Here is a 24,544-nt window from a genome sequence, read left to right as displayed (position 1 = left end):
CACAGCCCCGGGACCCCACACAGCACAAGGACAAGGGTGGGGAGCGCTGTGGCTGCCTGCATCATTGCGCCACCTAGCGTAGCAGTCGCCCTACCCTGCCTGGCTCTGGCCTCTGGGCTGGTGAATGGCTGGAGCCTCTGAGGGGCGGAGGCAGAACTTGCACTTCAGTGAGGGGTGAGGCCTCGTGGTGGTTGGGGGGATGCAGCTGCCACAGTTTTCTGTCTACCCCACCTCAGCTCCCCCAGTGAGGAAGGGGCTGGTGCTGCCCCTGCTGCCCACAGGCTGTCACTGCTCCTCCAGGGCAGATGCATGCTGCGCATTTCCCCAACTGGCCACCGGGTGTCACCGCTGCTCCAGGAGAAACACAGTCTGTATGTTACCCTGCCTGCCCGCCGGATGGCGGTGATGGTCCAAGGCAGATAGCTCAGACATTACCCCGGCTGGCCACCGAGTATCAGTGCAGCGCTGTGGGGGGGGGGGGAAATGATTTCTGCCTTACCCTGAGTGGCTACGTAGTGTCTGTGTTGCTCCACGAGGGAAATACTTTGTGCTTTGCCGCGAGCGGTCACCAAGTGTCACTGCTGCTGCATGGGGGACATGCTCTGTGCATTGCCGTGATTGGCCACTGGGTGTCACTGTTGCTCCAGGGCAACTACATTCTGAGAAATAGCCCAGGTGGCCTCTAAGATACATGTGTGGTAAAGGCTGAGTACAGACGTCTGCTTCCCTTTAGGTGGGGTTTGGTTTGTAATAAAAGTTTTCCTCCTTGTTCTGGGTGCAGAGGGAGAATTTCCCTATATTGGGAGCAGCTGATCTTCCTGGACAGGGAGGAGCATGTTCACCTGAGCAGAGGCCTGGAACCGGAAAGGTGAGTACAGGTGCTGAATTTGTCCTTCTTCCTATGTGTCTCTCTCTGAGCTCTCATATGTTGGCCAACATACTCTCTCTCTCTCCCCTTGTCCTGTCTCTTTGCATAGAAGATGGGCAATGGTGCATGCTCACAGGCTTGGTCTGGGGCGTCTGCAACCCACTGGGGCATTGGGAGGGGGAAGAGAAACATGATGGTACTAGATCCTCCATTGGTAGTGGTGGGGGTGACTGTGGGAGTTGACTGTCACTGTTCATCAAGTGGGGCTGATGTACAGTGGATGGGAGAGGGAGGGCAGTATCTCGTACACCAATAGACCTTTGGGCAGTGATGGCTCCTGCTTGGGTTATATGCTGTGTTTGCAGAGGAATCGCCCAGGACCCCAGCCAGAGGAGAAACTGGAAGAAGTGAACCTGAGCAGCCTGGACATCCTTGTAAGCAGAGATGAACAGTCCTCCGCTTTCTGTCTTCTGCATGACTGGCTGTGAGTGAACAATTATGGCACTCTATTCCTCATCCGTACCACTCTAGTTTTCTTCCACCATTCTCCTGCTGCTCTCTGGCCCTGCTGTATCACGGCACACAGTGTCACTGTTGCTCCTTAAGGAAATGCTCTGTGCATTACCCCAGGTGAAAAGAAGAACAGGAGTACTGGTGGCACCTTAGAGACTAACAAATTTATTAGAGCATAAGCTTCGTGGACTACAGCCCACTTCTTCGGATGCATCCGAAGAAGTGGGCTGTAGTCCACGAAAGCTTATGCTCTAATAAATTTGTTAGTCTCTAAGGTGCCACCAGTACTCCTGTTCTTCTTTTTGCGGATACAGACTAACACGGCTGCTACTCTGAAACCTGTCATTACCCCAGGTGTCCACCCAGTGCCACTGTTGCTCCATGGGGGAAATGCTTTGTGCATTACCTGGATTAGCCACCCAGTGTCACTGTTGCTTTATTTGCGAAATGCTCTGTGCACCTATACAGAGTGTCCACCCGGTGTCAATATTGCTTCATGAAGGAAATGCTCTGTGATTACCCGGGGTGGCCACACAGTCTCATTTTTGCTTCATGAGAGAAATGTTCTGTGCAATTACACTGAGTGGCCACCGGGCGTCACTGCTGTTCCGCAGGGGAAAAGCTCCGACCATTTCCCCGATTGGCCATGTAGTGTCTCTGTTGCTCCATGAAAGAAATGCTCTGTGCAGTCGTCCAACTGGCCGCCCAATGTCACTGCTGCTTCTTAAGGGATTACTCTGAGGGTACTGCAGGTGACAACACAGTGTCACTGTTGATCAATGGGGGAAATTCTTTGTGCATTACCCCTTGTGGCCACCTAGTCAGTCTTGCTCCCTGAAATGCTTTGTGAATTACCTGGATTAGCCATCCAGTGTCACTGTTGCTCCCTTTGGAACTACTTTGTGCATTACCTCGAGTGGCCACCAGGTGCCACTCCAGCTCCCTGAAATGTTTACAGATGTCACTGTTGCTCCAGTAGGGTAATGCTTTGTGCATTACCCAAAGTGGCCACATGGTGTCATTGTTACTTCATGTGGGAAATGCTCTGTGCTATTACATCGAGTGGCCACCTGGTGTCACTGTTACTGCCTAAGGAAAATGCTTTGTGCATTCCCCTGGTGGGCCACCTGGTGTCACTGTTGCTCCACGAGAGAAATGATCACTCAGTTTCTGTTCATCCAGTGGGGCTGATGTAGATGGGATGGGAGAGGGAGGCAGGGATGAGGGCAAGATTTCACACACCAATAGAGATTTATGTAGTGATGGCTCATGCTTGGCTTTTGCAGCTGCGCTTGCAGAGGAATTGGCCAGGAGCCCCAGCCACAGGAGAAGCTGGCACAAGTGGACCTGAGCAACCTGGATATCCTTCTAAGCAGATATGAACAGTCCTCAGGTTTCCGCCTCCCAGATAATTGGCTCTGAGTGAGAGGTCAGTGCTTTGAATTCCTCATGTGTGCTCCCTCTAGTTTCTTCACAGGCCGTGTGCTTCCTCGTTGGGTACGGGCTCTGTGGTATCAAGGATGCGGAGGGGCCACAGTCTACTCTGCAGAGTGACTATGTCGGGTGCCGTTAAGGGGGCCAATACAGGGAGGAGAAAAGGGAAAGAGACCTGAACCCTGATTACAGGGCAGTCACATTTTCGTTAGTAAAATATTCCTCCTTTACACAAGGCGGGGGAGGAGTCCTGAATGTGAAAAGATCTGGAAATGAACAGGTAAGGGAGGGATCCTGCTGAGTGTCCCCTTTCCAATCAATCCTCCGTCCCTCAGCGACACCCTTCCCGACTTAGAGGTATAAGACCTTACACCCTGGTTACAGGGCAGTCATTTTGCCGGGCGTGTCAAAGTGACCTGTGGCTTAATTTGCATGGCAAAGGAGACCGAAACCCTCCTTAAAGGGTGGTCCTTAAGCCAGGGGCCTTCCAATGGGCCAGAGCGAAAAGCGCTGTAAAGGAGAGACCTCCGTTCCCTCGGAAGTGGGTGGTCTCGTTGCCCAGCGAGTGCCAACGGCCCAAGAGGAGTTAGAAAGGGGAGACCTGCACCCTTCTGACAGGGAGAGGTCAACGGCCCGGGGCATTTTAAAGTCTAGGTCCTAAGGAGCTGAAACCCACAGAGACCTCAACCCGTTTTAAAGGGGGCTCGCTCCTCCTCAGCTATGGAAGGGACCCATAAAGCATTTTGGTTGGCAAGGAATGGACCGTGATCCTTGTTTACAGGGAGGTCCTTTTACCGGGCAGCTGAAGGGGGATTAAGCCTGTGAGGAGAAGTGTCGAACCCGATCCCTCGGTACAGGGGTGCGGTGTGTGCAGCCGTTGGCCGTGGCTTTTTCTTCCCTTTTCCTGCAGTTTCTTTGGTGCTTGTGTCGTCTTGTCCATTTTGTCCTTTGAGTTGCTAGAAAGAGAGAGGTGAAGCGGGTTAGCTGTGGCTCAGCAGAGAGCACGTGTACAAGGTAGATTCAGATGACATTGGCAAGGTACTCGGCCCTGCCGGAAATTACCCTAATGCCTACTTTTCGGCACCGATCTCTTTCAGAGCGCAGGAGAGCTTGCGGCAGAAGGCGGGTCCAGGTGGATGCAGAGGACGCGGGCTTTGACTTGGCTGAGTGCGTGAGTGAGGAGGGCACGGGACAGCTAGTAGGGCAAACCCTGAACCCTCTCAAGAGGCTGGTTTCTAGAACTATCTTCCAAATGGCAGTGTTACCTTGTGAAAGGCAGGGAAAGACCCACACCCTAGTTAGAGGGAGCTCACTTTGGACCTTGGCGTGAAGAGGGCCGATGCAGAGAGGAGAAAAGGGAAAGCGACCTGAACCCTGATTACAGGGCAGTCACCCTTTCTTTAATATAATACACCTCCGTTACACAATGAGGGTGGGGGGAGTCCTGAATGTGAAAAGATCTGGAAATGAACAGGTAAGGGAGGGATCCTGCTGAGTGTCCCCTTTCCAATCAATCCTCAGTCCCTCAGCGACACCCTTCCCGACTTACCTCCTACCCCACCAAGAAAATGACAACTTTGTGCCCCCTACCTTTACCAGAAAAGACCCCTTTTACTTGTGACGCGGTCCTGTTAGTAGGGTTAGGTGCACCCACGTGCCAGCTCTGAATACCACCGCATCTACCTACAACATCTCAACATGAACACATTTCAGAAAGGACCGCCACCTCAATCTCTTCCAACGTAGCCCGAGGAATCTCCTCTCTTTATCACCAAAGAGACACAAGGCCCGGAATTCGGACACAACAAATGGAGCTATCCGAATCCCTACAGTTAACGCTCGTCAGTCCGACAGCGTTCTTTCTTGTGCACAAGAAAACAAAGGGGAAAGTTGTGGTTGGTTGAGCGGTGTAAATTGGGCAGGGCAAAAGGACTTGAGGAAGGATTACACGGAAGTGAGGGTCCGAAAGGAGCCCCCCACCTCCCCTGTTCATTTCCAGACTTTGTGACGTTTGCTTGGTTGGGCCATTTCTTGGCTTTTTTGAGAAAAGGGGCGAATTTTCCACGGCCTCCGCCATCCCCTTACAGCCGCCCCTTCGCCACACCATGTTCCATCTGACCGGGATAGGTCCCAAATAAGATTTCACTTCAAATCTCAAAAAAGCCAAGTAGAAATCATTCTGTGGGAATTTACTGTGACTAAGAGAAACAGAAGTTCAACTCTTCTCAAGTGGTGGAGGGTCGGGGGGAGTCGCTAAGCCACAGGCACAGAAAGGCTCCCCTAGCTTAAGCGTGAGAGGTATAAGACCTTACACCCTGGTTACAGGGCAGTCATTTTGCCGGGCGTGTCAAAGTGACCTGTGGCTTAATTTGCATGGCAAAGGAGACCGAAACCCTCCTTACAGGGTGGTCCTTAAGCCAGGGGCCTTCCAATGGGCCAGAGCGAAAAGCGCTGTAAAGGAGAGACCTCCGTTCCCTCGGAAGTGGGTGGTCTCGTTGCCCAGCGAGTGCCAACGGCCCAAGAGGAGTTAGAAAGGGGAGACCTGCACCCTTCTGACAGGGAGAGGTCAACGGCCCGGGGCATTTTAAAGGCTAGGTCCTAAGGAGCTGAAACTCACAGAGACCTCAACCCGTTTTAAAGGGGGCTCGCTCCTCCTCAGCTATGGAAGGGACCCATAAAGCATTTTGGTTGGCAAGGAATGGACCGTGATCCTTGTTTACAGGGAGGTCCTTTTACCGGGCACCTGAAGGGGGATTAAGCCTGTGAGGAGAAGTGTCGAACCCGATCCCTCGGTACAGGGGTGCGGTGTGTGCTGTGTGTGCGGTGTGTGCAGCCGTTGGCCGTGGCTTTTTCTTCCCTTTTCCTGCAGTTTCTTTGGTGCTTGTGTCGTCTTGTCCATTTTGTCCTTTGAGTTGCTAGAAAGAGAGAGGTGAAGCGGGTTAGCTGTGGCTCAGCAGAGAGCACGTGTACAAGGTAGATTCAGATGACATTGGCAAGGTACTCGGCCCTGCCGGAAATTACCCTAATGCCTACTTTTCGGCACCGATCTCTTTCAGAGCGCAGGAGAGCTTGCGGCAGAAGGCGGGTCCAGGTGGATGCAGAGGACGCGGGCTTTGACTTGGCTGAGTGCGTGAGTGAGGAGGGCACGGGACAGCTAGTAGGGCAAACCCTGAACCCTCTCAAGAGGCTGGTTTCTAGAACTATCTTCCAAATGGCAGTGTTACCTTGTGAAAGGCAGGGAAAGACCCACACCCTAGTTAGAGGGAGCTCACTTTGGACCTTGGCGTGAAGAGGGCCGATGCAGAGAGGAGAAAAGGGAAAGCGACCTGAACCCTGATTACAGGGCAGTCACCCTTTCTTTAATATAATACACCTCCGTTACACAATGAGGGTGGGGGGAGTCCTGAATGTGAAAAGATCTGGAAATGAACAGGTAAGGGAGGGATCCTGCTGAGTGTCCCCTTTCCAATCAATCCTCAGTCCCTCAGCGACACCCTTCCCGACTTACCTCCTACCCCACCAAGAAAATGACAACTTTGTGCCCCCTACCTTTACCAGAAAAGACCCCTTTTACTTGTGACGCGGTCCTGTTAGTAGGGTTAGGTGCACCCACGTGCCAGCTCTGAATACCACCGCATCTACCTACAACATCTCAACATGAACACATTTCAGAAAGGACCGCCACCTCAATCTCTTCCAACGTAGCCCGAGGAATCTCCTCTCTTTATCACCAAAGAGACACAAGGCCCGGAATTCGGACACAACAAATGGAGCTGTCCGAATCCCTACAGTTAACGCTCGTCAGTCCGACAGCGTTCTTTCTTGTGCACAAGAAAACAAAGGGGAAAGTTGTGGTTGGTTGAGCGGTGTAAATTGGGCAGGGCAAAAGGACTTGAGGAAGGATTACACGGAAGTGAGGGTCCGAAAGGAGCCCCCCACCTCCCCTGTTCATTTCCAGACTTTGTGACGTTTGCTTGGTTGGGCCATTTCTTGGCTTTTTTGAGAAAAGGGGCGAATTTTCCACGGCCTCCGCCATCCCCTTACAGCCGCCCCTTCGCCACACCATGTTCCATCTGACCGGGATAGGTCCCAAATAAGATTTCACTTCAAATCTCAAAAAAGCCAAGTAGAAATCATTCTGTGGGAATTTACTGTGACTAAGAGAAACAGAAGTTCAACTCTTCTCAAGTGGTGGAGGGTCGGGGGGAGTCGCTAAGCCACAGGCACAGAAAGGCTCCCCTAGCTTAAGCGTGAGAGGTATAAGACCTTACACCCTGGTTACAGGGCAGTCATTTTGCCGGGCGTGTCAAAGTGACCTGTGGCTTAATTTGCATGGCAAAGGAGACCGAAACCCTCCTTACAGGGTGGTCCTTAAGCCAGGGGCCTTCCAATGGGCCAGAGCGAAAAGCGCTGTAAAGGAGAGACCTCCGTTCCCTCGGAAGTGGGTGGTCTCGTTGCCCAGCGAGTGCCAACGGCCCAAGAGGAGTTAGAAAGGGGAGACCTGCACCCTTCTGACAGGGAGAGGTCAACGGCCCGGGGCATTTTAAAGGCTAGGTCCTAAGGAGCTGAAACTCACAGAGACCTCAACCCGTTTTAAAGGGGGCTCGCTCCTCCTCAGCTATGGAAGGGACCCATAAAGCATTTTGGTTGGCAAGGAATGGACCGTGATCCTTGTTTACAGGGAGGTCCTTTTACCGGGCAGCTGAAGGGGGATTAAGCCTGTGAGGCGAAGTGTCGAACCCGATCCCTCGGTACAGGGGTGCGGTGTGTGCTGTGTGTGCAGCCGTTGGCCGTGGCTTTTTCTTCCCTTTTCCTGCAGTTTCTTTGGTGCTTGTGTCGTCTTGTCCATTTTGTCCTTTGAGTTGCTAGAAAGAGAGAGGTGAAGCGGGTTAGCTGTGGCTCAGTAGAGAGCACGTGTACAAGGTAGATTCAGATGACATTGGCAAGGTACTCGGCCCTGCCGGAAATTACCCTAATGCCTACTTTTCGGCACCGATCTCTTTCAGAGCGCAGGAGAGCTTGCGGCAGAAGGCGGGTCCAGGTGGATGCAGAGGACGCGGGCTTTGACTTGGCTGAGTGCGTGAGTGAGGAGGGCACGGGACAGCTAGTAGGGCAAACCCTGAACCCTCTCAAGAGGCTGGTTTCTAGAACTATCTTCCAAATGGCAGTGTTACCTTGTGAAAGGCAGGGAAAGACCCACACCCTAGTTAGAGGGAGCTCACTTTGGACCTTGGCGTGAAGAGGGCCGATGCAGAGAGGAGAAAAGGGAAAGCGACCTGAACCCTGATTACCGGGCAATCACCCTTTCTTTAATATAATACACCTCCTTTACACAATGAGGGTGGGGGGAGTCCTGAATGTGAAAAGATCTGGAAATGAACAGGTAAGGGAGGGATCCTGCTGAGTGTCCCCTTTCCAATCAATCCTCAGTCCCTCAGCGACACCCTTCCCGACTTACCTCCTACCCCACCAAGAAAATGACAACTTTGTGCCCCCTACCTTTACCAGAAAAGACCCCTTTTACTTGTGACGCAGTCCTGTTAGTAGGGTTAGGTGCACCCACGTGCCGGCTCTGAATACCACCGCATCTACCTACAACATCTCAACATGAACACATTTCAGAAAGGACCGCCACCTCAATCTCTTCCAACGTAGCCCGAGGAATCTCCTCTCTTTATCACCAAAGACACACAAGGCCAGGAATTCGGACACAACTAACGGAGCTGTCCGAATCCCTACAGTTGACGCTCGTCAGTCCGACAGCGTTCTTTCTTGTGCACAAGAAAACAAAGGGTGAAAGTTGTGGTTGGTTGAGCGGTGTAAATTGGGCAGGGCAAAAGGACTTGAGGAAGGATTACACGGAAGTGAGGGTCCGAAAGGAGCCCCCCACCTCCCCTGTTCATTTCCAGACTTTGTGACGTTTGCTTGGCTGGGCCATTTCTTGGCTTTTTTGAGAAAAGGGGCGAATTTTCCACGGCCTCCGTCATCCCCTTACAGCCGCCCCTTCGCCACACCATGTTCCATCTGACCGGGATAGGTCCCAAATAAGATTTCACTTCAAATCTCAAAAAAGCCAAGTAGAAATCATTCTGTGGGAATTTACTGTGACTAAGAGAAACAGAAGTTTTACTCTTCTCAAGTGGTGGAGGGTCGGGGGGAGTCGCTAAGCCACAGGCACAGAAAGGCTCCCCTAGCTTAAGCGTGAGAGGTATAAGACCTTACACCCTGGTTACAGGGCAGTCATTTTTCCGGGCGTGTCAAAGTGACCTGTGGCTTAATTTGCATGGCAAAGGAGACCGAAACCCTCCTTACAGGGTGGTCCTTAAGCCAGGGGCCTTCCAATGGGCCAGAGCGAAAAGCGCTGTAAAGGAGAGACCTCCGTTCCCTCGGAAGTGGGTGGTCTCGTTGCCCAGCGAGTGCCAACAGCCCAAGAGGAGTTAGAAAGGGGAGACCTGCACCCTTCTGACAGGGAGAGGTCAACGGCCCGGGGCATTTTAAAGGCTAGGTCCTAAGGAGCTGAAACTCACAGAGACCTCAACCCTTTTTAAAGGGGGCTCGCTCCTCCTCAGCTATGGAAGGGACCCATAAAGCATTTTGGTTGGCAAGGAATGGACCGTGATCCTTGTTTACAGGGAGGTCCTTTTACCGGGCAGCTGAAGGGGGATTAAGCCTGTGAGGAGAAGTGTCGAACCCGATCCCTCGGTACAGGGGTGCCGTGTGTGCAGCCGTTGGCCGTGGCTTTTTCTTCCCTTTTCCTGCAGTTTCTTTGGTGCTTGTGTCGTCTTGTCCATTTTGTCCTTTGAGTTGCTAGAAAGAGAGAGGTGAAGCGGGTTAGCTGTGGCTCAGTAGAGAGCACGTGTACAAGGTAGATTCAGATGACATTGGCAAGGTACTCGGCCCTGCCGGAAATTACCCTAATGCCTACTTTTCGGCACCGATCTCTTTCAGAGCGCAGGAGAGCTTGCGGCAGAAGGCGGGTCCAGGTGGATGCAGAGGACGCGGGCTTTGACTTGGCTGAGTGCGTGAGTGAGGAGGGCACGGGACAGCTAGTAGGGCAAACCCTGAACCCTCTCAAGAGGCTGGTTTCTAGAACTATCTTCCAAATGGCAGTGTTACCTTGTGAAAGGCAGGGAAAGACCCACACCCTAGTTAGAGGGAGCTCACTTTGGACCTTGGCGTGAAGAGGGCCGATGCAGAGAGGAGAAAAGGGAAAGCGACCTGAACCCTGATTACAGGGCAGTCACCCTTTCTTTAATATAATACACCTCCTTTACACAATGAGGGTGGGGGGAGTCCTGAATGTGAAAAGATCTGGAAATGAACAGGTAAGGGAGGGATCCTGCTGAGTGTCCCCTTTCCAATCAATCCTCCGTCCCTCAGCGACACCCTTCCCGACTTACCTCCTACCCCACCAAGAAAATGACAACTTTGTGCCCCCTACCTTTACCAGAAAAGACCCCTTTTACTTGTGACGCGGTCCTGTTAGTAGGGTTAGGTGCACCCACGTGCCGGCTCTGAATACCACCGCATCTACCTACACCATCTCAACATGAACACATTTCAGAAAGGACCGCCACCTCAGTCTCTTCCAACGTAGCCCGAGGAATCTCCTCTCTTTATCACCAAAGAGAGACAAGGCCTGGGATTCGGACACAACTAACGGAGCTGTCCGAATCCCTACAGTTGACGCTCGTCAGTCCGACAGCGTTCTTTCTTGTGCACAAGAAAACAAAGGGGAAAGTTGTGGTTGGTTGAGCGGTGTAAATTGGGCAGGGCAAAAGGACTTGAGGAAGGATTACACGGAAGTGAGGGTCCGAAAGGAGCCCCCCACCTCCCCTGTTCATTTCCAGACTTTGTGACGTTTGCTTGGTTGGGCCATTTCTTGGCTTTTTTCAGAAAAGGGGCGAATTTTCCACGGCCTCCTCCATCCCCTTACAGCCGCCCCTTCGCCACACCATGTTCCATCTGACCGGGATAGGTCCCAAATAAGATTTCACTTCAAATCTCAAAAAAGCCAAGTAGAAATCATTCTGTGGGAATTTACTGTGACTAAGAGAAACAGAAGTTCAACTCTTCTCAAGTGGTGGAGGGTCGGGGGGAGTCGCTAAGCCACAGGCACAGAAAGGCTCCCCTAGCTTAAGCGTGAGAGGTATAAGACCTTACACCCTGGTTACAGGGCAGTCATTTTGCCGGGCGTGTCAAAGTGACCTGTGGCTTAATTTGCATGGCAAAGGAGACCGAAACCCTCCTTACAGGGTGGTCCTTAAGCCAGGGGCCTTCCAATGGGCCAGAGCGAAAAGCGCTGTAAAGGAGAGACCTCCGTTCCCTCGGAAGTGGGTGGTCTCGTTGCCCAGCGAGTGCCAACGGCCCAAGAGGAGTTAGAAAGGGGAGACCTGCACCCTTCTGACAGGGAGAGGTCAACGGCCCGGGGCATTTTAAAGGCTAGGTCCTAAGGAGCTCAAACCCACAGAGACCTCAACCCGTTTTAAAGGGGGCTCGCTCCTCCTCAGCTATGGAAGGGACCCATAAAGCATTTTGGTTGGCAAGGAATGGACCGTGAACCTTGTTTACAGGGCGGTCCTTTTACCGGGCAGCTGAAGGGGGATTAAGCCTGTGAGGAGAAGTGTCGAACCCGATCCCTCGGTACAGGGGTGCGGTGTGTGCTGTGTGTGCGGTGTGTGCAGCCGTTGGCCGTGGCTTTTTCTTCCCTTTTCCTGCAGTTTCTTTGGTGCTTGTGTCGTCTTGTCCATTTTGTCCTTTGAGTTGCTAGAAAGAGAGAGGTGAAGCGGGTTAGCTGTGGCTCAGTAGAGAGCACGTGTACAAGGTAGATTCAGATGACATTGGCAAGGTACTCGGCCCTGCCGGAAATTACCCTAATGCCTACTTTTCGGCACCGATCTCTTTCAGAGCGCAGGAGAGCTTGCGGCAGAAGGCGGGTCCACGTGGATGCAGAGGACGCGGGCTTTGACTTGGCTGAGTGCGTGAGTGAGGAGGGCACGGGACAGCTAGTAGGGCAAACCCTGAACCCTCTCAAGAGGCTGGTTTCTAGAACTATCTTCCAAATGGCAGTGTTACCTTGTGAAAGGCAGGAAAAGACCCACACCCTAGTTAGAGGGAGCTCACTTTGGACCTTGGCGTGAAGAGGGCCGATGCAGAGAGGAGAAAAGGGAAAGCGACCTGAACCCTGATTACAGGGCAGTCACCCTTTCTTTAATATAATACACCTCCTTTACACAATGAGGGTGGGGGGAGTCCTGAATGTGAAAAGATCTGGAAATGAACAGGTAAGGGAGGGATCCTGCTGAGTGTCCCCTTTCCAATCAATCCTCCGTCCCTCAGCGACACCCTTCCCGACTTACCTCCTACCCCACCAAGAAAATGACAACTTTGTGCCCCCTACCTTTACCAGAAAAGACCCCTTTTACTTGTGACGCGGTCCTGTTAGTAGGGTTAGGTGCACCCACGTGCCGGCTCTGAATACCACCGCATCTACCTACAACATCTCAACATGAACACATTTCAGAAAGGACCGCCACCTCAGTCTCTTCCAACGTAGCCCGAGGAATCTCCTCTCTTTATCACCAAAGAGACACAAGGCCAGGAATTCGGACACAACAAACGGAGCTGTCCGAATCCCTACAGTTAACGCTCGTCAGTCCGACAGAGTTCTTTCTTGTGCACAAGAAAACAAAGGGGAAAGTTGTGGTTGGTTGAGCGGTGTAAATTGGGCAGGGCAAAAGGACTTGAGGAAGGATTACACGGAAGTGAGGGTCCGAAAGGAGCCCCCCACCTCCCCTGTTCATTTCCAGACTTTGTGACGTTTGCTTGGTTGGGCCATTTCTTGGCTTTTTTCAGAAAAGGGGCGAATTTTCCACGGCCTCCTCCATCCCCTTACAGCCGCCCCTTCGCCACACCATGTTCCATCTGACCGGGATAGGTCCCAAATAAGATTTCACTTCAAATCTCAAAAAAGCCAAGTAGAAATCATTCTGTGGGAATTTACTGTGACTAAGAGAAACAGAAGTTCAACTCTTCTCAAGTGGTGGAGGGTCGGGGGGAGTCGCTAAGCCACAGGCACAGAAAGGCTCCCCTAGCTTAAGCGTGAGAGGTATAAGACCTTACACCCTGGTTACAGGGCAGTCATTTTGCCGGGCGTGTCAAAGTGACCTGTGGCTTAATTTGCATGGCAAAGGAGACCGAAACCCTCCTTACAGGGTGGTCCTTAAGCCAGGGGCCTTCCAATGGGCCAGAGCGAAAAGCGCTGTAAAGGAGAGACCTCCGTTCCCTCGGAAGTGGGTGGTCTCGTTGCCCAGCGAGTGCCAACGCCCCAAGAGGAGTTAGAAAGGGGAGACCTGCACCCTTCTGACAGGGAGAGGTCAACGGCCCGGGGCATTTTAAAGGCTAGGTCCTAAGGAGCTCAAACCCACAGAGACCTCAACCCGTTTTAAAGGGGGCTCGCTCCTCCTCAGCTATGGAAGGGACCCATAAAGCATTTTGGTTGGCAAGGAATGGACCGTGATCCTTGTTTACAGGGCGGTCCTTTTACCGGGCAGCTGAAGGGGGATTAAGCCTGTGAGGAGAAGTGTCGAACCCGATCCCTCGGTACAGGGGTGCGGTGTGTGCTGTGTGTGCGGTGTGTGCAGCCGTTGGCCTTGGCTTTTTCTTCCCTTTTCCTGCAGTTTCTTTGGTGCTTGTGTCGTCTTGTCCATTTTGTCCTTTGAGTTGCTAGAAAGAGAGAGGTGAAGTGGGTTAGGTGTGGCTCAGTAGAGAGCACGTGTACAAGGTACATTCAGATGACATTGGCAAGGTATTCGGCTCTGCCGGAAATTACCCTAATTCCTACTTTTCGGCACCAATCTCTTTCAAAGCGCAGGAGAGTTTGCGGCAGAAGGCGGGTTGACGCTCGTCAGTCCGACAGTGTTCTTTCTTGTGCACAAGAAAACAAAGGGTGAAAGTTGTGGTTGGTTGAGCGGTGTAAATTGGGCAGGGCAAAAGGACTTGAGGAAGGATTACATGGAAGTGAGGGTCCGAAGGGAGCCCCCTACCTCCCCTGTTCATTTCCAGACGTTGGGCCATTTCTTGGGTTTTTTGAGAAAAGGGGCGAATTTTCCATGGCCTCCGCCATCCCCTTACATCCGCCCCTTCACCACACCATGTTCCATCTGACCAGGATAGGTCCCAAGTAAGATTTCACTTCAAATCTCAAAAAAGCCAAGTATAAATCATTCTGGGGGAATTTACTGTGACTAATAGGAACAGGACCTCAATCCTTCTCATGTGGGAGGGGGATGGGGAATCTCTCAGCCAGAGGTGGAACAAGGCTCCCCTAGTTTAAGTACTTGTGGCACCTTAGAGACTAACAAATTTATTAGAGCATAAGCTTTCGTGGGCTACAACCTACTTCTTCGGATGCATCCGAAGAAGTGGGTTGTAGCCCACGAAAGCTTATGCTCTAATAAATTTTAGTCTCTAAGGTGCCACAAGTACTCCTGTTCTTTTTGAGGATACAGACTAACACTGCTGCTACCCTGAAACCTAGTTTAAGTGTGGCTCATTAGACAGCAGGATTACAAGGTAATCTCCCTGTGTGGAAATTACCCTAATTCCTAGTTTTCAGCATTTGTGTGTTGCAGAAGTTAGGAGAGCTTTCACAAGAACTCAGCACCTTCTTCCTAGTCAACACAAACTGCTTGAGGTTTCCTGCTAGGCGTCTTTTTCCGGGTAAGCTCAAACCTGCACACACATTTGCCCCCTAGGACCATTTGTCTAGTGAGTGCAAGCTGCTTTAGGAGTTTCCTACCCAGTACTTTTTGTAATATCAGTAGAAGAGTCTGTTCCCCTTTCCCTTCCATGTCTCCTCTCCAGTAAGGGTATCATCTACAGGGTTACCTGCCCAGTACCTCCTGCCCAGTCCTTGAGGTTGGCTTCCATGGTTTTTGACCCAGCACCTTCTGCCCAATCAACAGCTGCTGCTACAGTGATTTTTCTGCCCAGCACCTCCTGACCAATCAGCAAAACATTCCTCTGGGCTTCCCTCCCAACACCGCTTACCCAGTCAGTGCCAACCCCCTCACTGACTTTTCCTGCCCAACACCTCCTGCCCTGTCAGCAAAACCCACCTCAGTGCTTTCCTGCTCAGCACTTCCTACCTAGTCAGCGCCAGCCCTCTTAGTGATTTTCCAGCCCAACATCTCCCACCCAGTCAGCAAAACTCACCCCTGGCCTTTCCCTCCCAACACCTCCTACCCACTCAGCAGGAGCCACCTCAGTGATTTTCCCACTCAGATCCTCCTGCCCAGTCAGTGCCAGCCCCCCAGTGATTTTCCTATCCAGCGCCTCCCACCTAGTCAGCACCATTCCCCTCAGTGACTTTTCCCGCCCAGCACCACCTACCGAATCAGCACCAGCCGTCTCAGTGACCTTTTCTGCCCAGCGCCTACTACCCAGTCAGCGCGAGCTATCTTAGTGATCTTCCCAACCAATACCTCTTACTCAGTCTGCGCAACCCACCTCTGGGCTTTCCCTCCCAACACCTCCTACCCAGTCAGCACCAACCCCCTCAGAGACTTTTCCTGCCCTGCGCCTCCTACCCTATCAGCGTGAGCTGCCTCAGTGATTTTCCTGCCCAGCACCACCTCCCCAATCAGCAAAACCCACCTCAGGGCTTTCAAGCCCAGTGCTTCCTACCTAGTCAGCACCAGCCCCCTCAGTGATTTTCCAGCCCAATACCTCTCACCCAGTCAGCAAAACCCACCTCTGGGCTTTCCCTCCCAACAACTCCAACCCTGTCAGCAAGAGCCACCACAGTGATTTTCCCACTCAGAAACTCCTGCCCAGTCAGTGCCAGCCCCTCAAAGATTTTCCCATCCAGCGCCTCATACCCAGTCAGCACGACCCACCTCTGTACTTTCCCTCCCAACATCTTCTGCCCAGTCAGCGCCAGCCACCTCAGTGACTTTTCCCGCCCAGCACCTCCTACCCAGTCACTGCAAGGTGCCTCAGTGATTTCCCCACCCACCACCTCCTGCCCAATCAGCAAAACCGACCTCTGGGCTTTCCCTCCCAACTCCTCCTACCAGTCAGGGCCAGCCGCCTCAGTGATTTTTCCCACTCAGAGCCTCCTACCCTGTCAGTGCCAGCCCCTCAAAGATTTTCCCATCCAGCGCCTCATACCCAGTCAGCACGAGCCACCTCTGTACTTTCCCTCCCAACATCTTCTGCCCAGTCAGGGCCAGCCACCTCAGTGACTTTTCCCGCCCAGCTCCTCCTACCCAGTTAGTGCAAGGTGCCTCAGTGATTTCCCCGCCCACCATCTCCTGCCCAATCAGCAAAACCTACCTCTGTGCTTTCCCTCCCAACTCCTCCTACCAGTCAGGGCCAGCCGCCTCAGTGATTTTTCCCACTCAGAGCCTCCTACCCTGTCAGTGCCAGCCCCTCAAAGATTTTCCCATCCATCGCCTCATACCCAGTCAGCACGAGCCACCTCTGTACTTTCCCTCCCAACATCTTCTGCCCAGTCAGGGCCAGCCACCTCAGTGACTTTTCCCGCCCAGCTCCTCCTACCCATTTAGTGCAAGGTGCCTCAGTGATTTCCCCGCCCACCATCTCCTGCCCAATCAGCAAAACCTACCTCTGTGCTTTCCCTCCCAACTCCTCCTACCCAGTCAGGGCCAGCCGCCTCAGTGATTTTCCCGCCCAGCGCCTCCTACCCTGTCAGCGCCAGTCACCTGCAGTGACTTTTCCCGCTCAGCACCTCCTACCTAGTCAGCACAAACCCCCTGAGTGATTTTCCAGCCCAACTCCTTCCACCCAGTCAGCAAAACCAACCTCTGGGCTTTCCCTCCCAACACCTCCTACCCAGTCAGCACCAACCCCCTCACAGACTTTTCCTTCCCTGCGCCTCCTACCCTATCAGCGTGAGCTGCCTCAGTGATTTTCCTGCCCAGCACCTCCTCCCCAATCAGCAAAACCAATCTCAGGGTTTTCAAGCCCAGCGCTTCCTAACTAGTCAGCACCAGCCCCCTCAGTGATTTTCCAGCCCAATACCTCTCACCCAGTCAGCAAAACCCACCTCTGGGCTTTCCCTCCCAACACCTCCAACCCTGTCAGCAAGAGCCACCACAGTGGTTTTCCCACTCAGAAACTCCTGCCCAGTCAGTGCCAGCACCTCAAAGATTTTCCCATCCAGCGCCTCATATCCAGTCAGCACGACCCACCTCTGTACTTTCCCTCCCAACATCTTCTGCCCAGTCAGCACCAGCCACCTCAGTGACTTTTCCCGCTCAGCACCTCCTACGTAGTCAGCGCCAACCCCATCAGTGATTTTCCAGCCCAACACCTCCCACCCAGTCAGCAAAACCAACCTCTGGGCTTTCCCTCCCAACTCTTCCTACCCAGTCAGCAAGAGCCACCTCAGTGATTTTCCCACTCAGAGCCTCCTGCTCAGTCAGCGCCAGCGCCCCCTCAGTGACTTTTCCTGCCCAGCACCGCCTACCGAATCAGCGCGAGGTGCCTCAGTGATTTTCCTGCCCCGCGGCTCCTGCTCAATCAGTGCAACCCACCTCTGGGCTTTCCCTCCCAACACCTCCTACCCAGTCAGCAAGAGCCACCTCAGTGATTTTCCCACTCAGAGACTCCTGCCCAGTCAGTGCCAGCCCCTCAAAGATTTTCCCATCCAGCGCCTCATACCCAGTCAGCACCAACCCCCTCAGAGACTTTTCCTGCCCTGCGCCTCCTACCCTATCAGCGTGAGCTGCCTCAGTGATTTTCCTGCCCAGCACCACCTCCCCAATCAGCAAAACCCACCTCAGGGCTTTCAAGCCCAGCGCTTCCTACCTAGTCACCTCACCTCACCAACACCTCCTACGTAGTCAGCGCCAACCCCATCAGTGATTTTCCAGCCCAACTCCTCCCACCCAGTCAGCAAAACCAACCTCTGGGCTTTCCCTCCCAACACCTCCTACCCAGTCAGCACCAACCCCCTCAGTGATTTTCCCGCCCAGCGCCTCCTACCCTGTCAGCGCCAGTCACCTGCAGTGACTTTTCCCGCTCAGCACCTCCTACCCAGTCAGCAAGAGCCACCTCAGTGATTTTCCCACTCAGAGACTCCTGCCCAGTCAGTGCCAGCCCCTCAAAGATTTTCCCATCCAGCGCCTCATACCCAGTCAGCACCAACCCCCTCAGAGACTTTTCCTGCCCTGCGCCTCCTACCCTATCAGCGTGAGCTGCCTCAGTGATTTTCCTGCCCAGCACCACCTCCCCAATCAGCAAAACCCACCTCAGGGCTTTCAAGCCCAGCGCTTCCTACCTAGTCACCTCACCTCACCAACACCTCCTACGTAGTCAGCGCCAACCCCATCAGTGATTTTCCAGCCCAACTCCTCCCACCCAGTCAGCAAAACCAACCTCTGGGCTTTCCCTCCCAACACCTCCTACCCAGTCAGCACCAACCCCCTCAGTGATTTTCCCGCCCAGCGCCTCCTACCCTGTCAGCGCCAGTCACCTGCAGTGACTTTTCCCGCTCAGCACCTCCTACCTAGTCAGCACAAACCCCCTGAGTGATTTTCCAGCCCAACTCCTCCCACCCAGTCAGCAAAACCAACCTCTGGGCTTTCCCTCCCAACACCTCCTACCCAGTCAGCACCAACCCCCTCAGAGACTTTTCCTGCCCTGCGCCTCCTACCCTATCAGCGTGAGCTGCCTCAGTGATTTTCCTGCCCAGCACCACCTCCCCAATCAGCAAAACCCACCTCAGGGCTTTCAAGCCCAGCGCTTCCTACCTAGTCAGCACCAGCCCCCTCAGTGATTTTCCAGCCCAATACCTCTCACCCAGTCAGCAAAACCAACCTCTGGGCTTTCCCTCCCAACACCTCCTACCCAGTCAGCACCAACCCCCTCAGAGACTTTTCCTGCCCTGCGCCTCCTACCCTATCAGCGTGAGCTGCCTCAGTGATTTTCCTGCCCAGCACCACCTCCCCAATCAGCAAAACCCACCTCAGGGCTTTCAAGCCCAGCGCTTCCTACCTAGTCAGCACCAGCCCCCTCAGTGATTTTCCAGCCCAATACCTCTCACCCAGTCAGCAAAACCAACCTCTGGGCTTTCCCTCCCAACACCTCCTACCCAGTCAGCACCAACCCCCTCAGAGACTTTTCCTGCCCTGTGCCTCCTACCCTATCAGCGTGAGCTGCCTCAGTGATTTTCCTGCCCAGCACCACCTCCCCAATCAGCAAAACCCACCTCAGGGCTTTCAAGCCCAGTGCTTCCTACCTAGTCAGCACCAGCCCCCTCAGTGATTTTCCAGCCCAATACCTCTCACCCAGTCAGCAAAACCCACCTCTGGGCTTTCCCTCCCAACAACTCCAACCCTGTCAGCAAGAGCCACCACAGTGATTTTCCCACTCAGAAACTCCTGCCCAGTCAGTGCCAGCCCCTCAAAGATTTTCCCATCCAGCGTCTCATACCCAGTCAGCACGACCCACCTCTGTACTTTCCCTCCCAACATCTTCTGCCCAGTCAGCGCCAGCCACCTCAGTGACTTTTCCCGCCCAGCACCTCCTACCCAGTCACTGCAAGGTGCCTCAGTGATTTCCCCACCCACCACCTCCTGCCCAATCAGCAAAACCGACCTCTGGGCTTTCCCTCCCAACTCCTCCTACCCGTCAGGGCCAGACGCCTCAGTGATTTTCCCGCCCAGCGCCTCCTACCCTGTCAGCGCCAGCCACCTCAGTGACTTTTCCCGCCCAGCACCTCCTACCCAGTCACTGCAAGGTGCCTCAGTGATTTCCCCACCCACCACCTCCTGCCCAATCAGCAAAACCGACCTCTGGGCTTTCCCTCCCAACTCCTCCTACCCGTCAGGGGCAGCCGCCTCAGTGATTTTCCCGCCCAGCGCCTCCTACCCTGTCAGCGCCAGTCACCTGCAGTGACTTTTCCCACTCAGCACCTCCTACCTAGTCAGCACAAACCCCCTGAGTGATTTTCCAGCCCAACTCCTCCCACCCAGTCAGCAAAACCAACCTCTGGGCTTTCCCTCCCAACACCTCCTACCCAGTCAGCACCAACCCCCTCAGAGACTTTTCCTGCCCTGCGCCTCCTACCCTATCAGTGTGAGCTGCCTCAGTGATTTTCCTGCCCAGCACCACCTCCCCAATCAGCAAAACCCACCTCAGGGCTTTCAAGCCCAGCGCTTCCTACCTAGTCAGCACCAGCCCCCTCAGTGATTTTCCAGCCCAATACCTCTCACCCAGTCAGCAAAACCTACCTCTGTGCTTTCCCTCCCAACTCCTCCTACCAGTCAGGGCCAGCCGCCTCAGTGATTTTTCCCACTCAGAGCCTCCTACCCTGTCAGTGCCAGCCCCTCAAAGATTTTCCCATCCATCGCCTCATACCCAGTCAGCACGAGCCACCTCTGTACTTTCCCTCCCAACATCTTCTGCCCAGTCAGGGCCAGCCACCTCAGTGACTTTTCCCGCCCAGCTCCTCCTACCCATTTAGTGCAAGGTGCCTCAGTGATTTCCCCGCCCACCATCTCCTGCCCAATCAGCAAAACCTACCTCTGTGCTTTCCCTCCCAACTCCTCCTACCCAGTCAGGGCCAGCCGCCTCAGTGATTTTCCCGCCCAGCGCCTCCTACCCTGTCAGCGCCAGTCACCTGCAGTGACTTTTCCCGCTCAGCACCTCCTACCTAGTCAGCACAAACCCCCTGAGTGATTTTCCAGCCCAACTCCTTCCACCCAGTCAGCAAAACCAACCTCTGGGCTTTCCCTCCCAACACCTCCTACCCAGTCAGCACCAACCCCCTCACAGACTTTTCCTTCCCTGCGCCTCCTACCCTATCAGCGTGAGCTGCCTCAGTGATTTTCCTGCCCAGCACCTCCTCCCCAATCAGCAAAACCAATCTCAGGGTTTTCAAGCCCAGCGCTTCCTAACTAGTCAGCACCAGCCCCCTCAGTGATTTTCCAGCCCAATACCTCTCACCCAGTCAGCAAAACCCACCTCTGGGCTTTCCCTCCCAACACCTCCAACCCTGTCAGCAAGAGCCACCACAGTGGTTTTCCCACTCAGAAACTCCTGCCCAGTCAGTGCCAGCACCTCAAAGATTTTCCCATCCAGCGCCTCATATCCAGTCAGCACGACCCACCTCTGTACTTTCCCTCCCAACATCTTCTGCCCAGTCAGCACCAGCCACCTCAGTGACTTTTCCCGCTCAGCACCTCCTACGTAGTCAGCGCCAACCCCATCAGTGATTTTCCAGCCCAACACCTCCCACCCAGTCAGCAAAACCAACCTCTGGGCTTTCCCTCCCAACTCTTCCTACCCAGTCAGCAAGAGCCACCTCAGTGATTTTCCCACTCAGAGCCTCCTGCTCAGTCAGCGCCAGCGCCCCCTCAGTGACTTTTCCTGCCCAGCACCGCCTACCGAATCAGCGCGAGGTGCCTCAGTGATGTTCCTGCCCCGCGGCTCCTGCTCAATCAGTGCAACCCACCTCTGGGCTTTCCCTCCCAACACCTCCTACCCAGTCAGCAAGAGCCACCTCAGTGATTTTCCCACTCAGAGACTCCTGCCCAGTCAGTGCCAGCCCCTCAAAGATTTTCCCATCCAGCGCCTCATACCCAGTCAGCACCAACCCCCTCAGAGACTTTTCCTGCCCTGCGCCTCCTACCCTATCAGCGTGAGCTGCCTCAGTGATTTTCCTGCCCAGCACCACCTCCCCAATCAGCAAAACCCACCTCAGGGCTTTCAAGCCCAGCGCTTCCTACCTAGTCACCTCACCTCACCAACACCTCCTACGTAGTCAGCGCCAACCCCATCAGTGATTTTCCAGCCCAACTCCTCCCACCCAGTCAGCAAAACCAACCTCTGGGCTTTCCCTCCCAACACCTCCTACCCAGTCAGCACCAACCCCCTCAGTGATTTTCCCGCCCAGCGCCTCCTACCCTGTCAGCGCCAGTCACCTGCAGTGACTTTTCCCGCTCAGCACCTCCTACCTAGTCAGCACAAACCCCCTGAGTGATTTTCCAGCCCAACTCCTCCCACCCAGTCAGCAAAACCAACCTCTGGGCTTTCCCTCCCAACACCTCCTACCCAGTCAGCACCAACCCCCTCAGAGACTTTTCCTGCCCTGCGCCTCCTACCCTATCAGCGTGAGCTGCCTCAGTGATTTTCCTGCCCAGCACCACCTCCCCAATCAGCAAAACCCACCTCAGGGCTTTCAAGCCCAGCGCTTCCTACCTAGTCAGCACCAGCCCCCTCAGTGATTTTCCAGCCCAATACCTCTCACCCAGTCAGCAAAACCAACCTCTGGGCTTTCCCTCCCAACACCTCCTACCCAGTCAGCACCAACCCCCTCAGAGACTTTTCCTGCCCTGCGCCTCCTACCCTATCAGCGTGAGCTGCCTCAGTGATTTTCCTGCCCAGCACCACCTCCCCAATCAGCAAAACCCACCTCAGGGCTTTCAAGCCCAGCGCTTCCTACCTAGTCAGCACCAGCCCCCTCAGTGATTTTCCAGCCCAATACCTCTCACCCAGTCAGCAAAACCAACCTCTGGGCTTTCCCTCCCAACACCTCCTACCCAGTCAGCACCAACCCCCTCAGAGACTTTTCCTGCCCTGCGCCTCCTACCCTATCAGCGTGAGCTGCCTCAGTGATTTTCCTGCCCAGCACCACCTCCCCAATCAGCAAAACCCACCTCAGGGCTTTCAAGCCCAGTGCTTCCTACCTAGTCAGCACCAGCCCCCTCAGTGATTTTCCAGCCCAATACCTCTCACCCAGTCAGCAAAACCCACCTCTGGGCTTTCCCTCCCAACAACTCCAACCCTGTCAGCAAGAGCCACCACAGTGATTTTCCCACTCAGAAACTCCTGCCCAGTCAGTGCCAGCCCCTCAAAGATTTTCCCATCCAGCGTCTCATACCCAGTCAGCACGACCCACCTCTGTACTTTCCCTCCCAACATCTTCTGCCCAGTCAGCGCCAGCCACCTCAGTGACTTTTCCCGCCCAGCACCTCCTACCCAGTCACTGCAAGGTGCCTCAGTGATTTCCCCACCCACCACCTCCTGCCCAATCAGCAAAACCGACCTCTGGGCTTTCCCTCCCAACTCCTCCTACCCGTCAGGGCCAGACGCCTCAGTGATTTTCCCGCCCAGCGCCTCCTACCCTGTCAGCGCCAGCCACCTCAGTGACTTTTCCCGCCCAGCACCTCCTACCCAGTCACTGCAAGGTGCCTCAGTGATTTCCCCACCCACCACCTCCTGCCCAATCAGCAAAACCGACCTCTGGGCTTTCCCTCCCAACTCCTCCTACCCGTCAGGGGCAGCCGCCTCAGTGATTTTCCCGCCCAGCGCCTCCTACCCTGTCAGCGCCAGTCACCTGCAGTGACTTTTCCCACTCAGCACCTCCTACCTAGTCAGCACAAACCCCCTGAGTGATTTTCCAGCCCAACTCCTCCCACCCAGTCAGCAAAACCAACCTCTGGGCTTTCCCTCCCAACACCTCCTACCCAGTCAGCACCAACCCCCTCAGAGACTTTTCCTGCCCTGCGCCTCCTACCCTATCAGTGTGAGCTGCCTCAGTGATTTTCCTGCCCAGCACCACCTCCCCAATCAGCAAAACCCACCTCAGGGCTTTCAAGCCCAGCGCTTCCTACCTAGTCAGCACCAGCCCCCTCAGTGATTTTCCAGCCCAATACCTCTCACCCAGTCAGCAAAACCCACCTCTGGGCTTTCCCTCCCAACAACTCCAACCCTGTCAGCAAGAGCCACCACAGTGATTTTCCCACTCAGAAACTCCTGCCCAGTCAGTGCCAGCCCCTCAAAGATTTTCCCATCCAGCGCCTCATACCCAGTCAGCACGACCCACCTCTGTACTTTCCCTCCCAACATCTTCTGCCCAGTCAGGGCCAGCCACCTCAGTGATTTCCCCGCCCACCATCTCCTGACCAATCCGCAAAACCTACCTCTGTGCTTTCCCTCCCAAGTACTCCTACCCAGTCAGGGCCAGCCGCCTCAGTGATTTTCCCGCCTAGCGCCTCCTACCCTGTCAGCGCCAGTCACCTGCAGTGACTTTTCCCGCTCAGCACCTCCTACCTAGTCAGCACAAACCCCCTGAGTGATTTTCCAGCCCAACTCCTCCCACCCAGTCAGCAAAACCAACCTCTGGGCTTTCCCTCCCAACACCTCCTACCCAGTCAGCAAGAGCCACCTCAGTGATTTTCCCACTCAGAGCCTCCTGCCCAGTCAGCGCCAGCGCCCCCTCAGTGACTTTTCCTGCCCAGCACCGCCTACCGAATCAGCGCGAGGTGCCTCAGTGATTTTCCTGCCCCGCGGCTCCTGCTCAATCAGTGCAACCCACCTCTGGGCTTTCCCTCCCAACACCTCCTACCCAGTCAGCAAGAGCCACCTCAGTGACTTTTCCCGCTCAGCACCTCCTACGTAGTCAGCGCCAACCCCCTCAGTGATTTTCCAGCCCAACACCTCCCACCCAGTCAGCAAAACCAACCTCTGGGCTTTCCCTCCCAACTCCTCCTACCCAGTCATCAAGAGCCACCTCAGTGATTTTCCCACTCAGAGCCTCCTGCCCAGTCAGCGCCAGCGCCCCCTCAGTGACTTTTCCCGCCCAGCACCGCCTACCCAGTCACTGCAAGGTGCCTCAGTGATTTCCCCGCCCACCACCTCCTGCCCAATCAGCAAAACCTACCTCTGTGCTTTCCCTCCCAACTCCTCCTACCAGTC

At 54.4% G+C, this 24,544-nt stretch overlaps 1 protein-coding gene across 34 annotated transcripts in view; it reads left to right on the top strand.

Annotated features, from left to right (window-relative positions):
* Positions 1–24,544, top strand: part of LOC135977977 (uncharacterized) — a 143,872-nt gene that overhangs the window by 109,169 nt on the left and 10,159 nt on the right. For 28 of the 34 annotated variants that reach the window (XR_010595398.1, XR_010595394.1, XR_010595408.1 and 25 more), the window contains 4 exons: positions 782–868; positions 1,234–1,352; positions 2,668–2,810; positions 11,723–11,796. The exons of 1 other annotated variant lie outside the window; for it this stretch is intronic. Coding sequence is in view for 1 of the 33 variants with exons in the window: in XM_065579096.1 (XP_065435168.1) it covers positions 782–868; positions 1,234–1,352; positions 2,668–2,803 (342 nt within the window). In the remaining 32 variants the exon portion in view is untranslated. Of the gene's footprint in view, positions 1–781; positions 869–1,233; positions 1,353–2,667; positions 2,811–3,912; positions 4,014–7,821; positions 7,892–11,722; positions 11,797–24,544 lie in introns of those variants that run through there. 5 more of the 34 variants (XR_010595395.1, XR_010595424.1, XR_010595397.1 and 2 more) reach the window with 4 other exon arrangements.

The sequence above is a fragment of the Chrysemys picta genome, unplaced genomic scaffold, assembly GCF_011386835.1.
Source record: "Chrysemys picta bellii isolate R12L10 unplaced genomic scaffold, ASM1138683v2 scaf90, whole genome shotgun sequence".
In the NCBI taxonomy this organism is placed as follows: Eukaryota; Metazoa; Chordata; order Testudines; family Emydidae; genus Chrysemys; species Chrysemys picta.
Note: the sequence above shows the minus strand (reverse complement) of the source record. Positions and strands in the feature narration are given on the sequence as shown.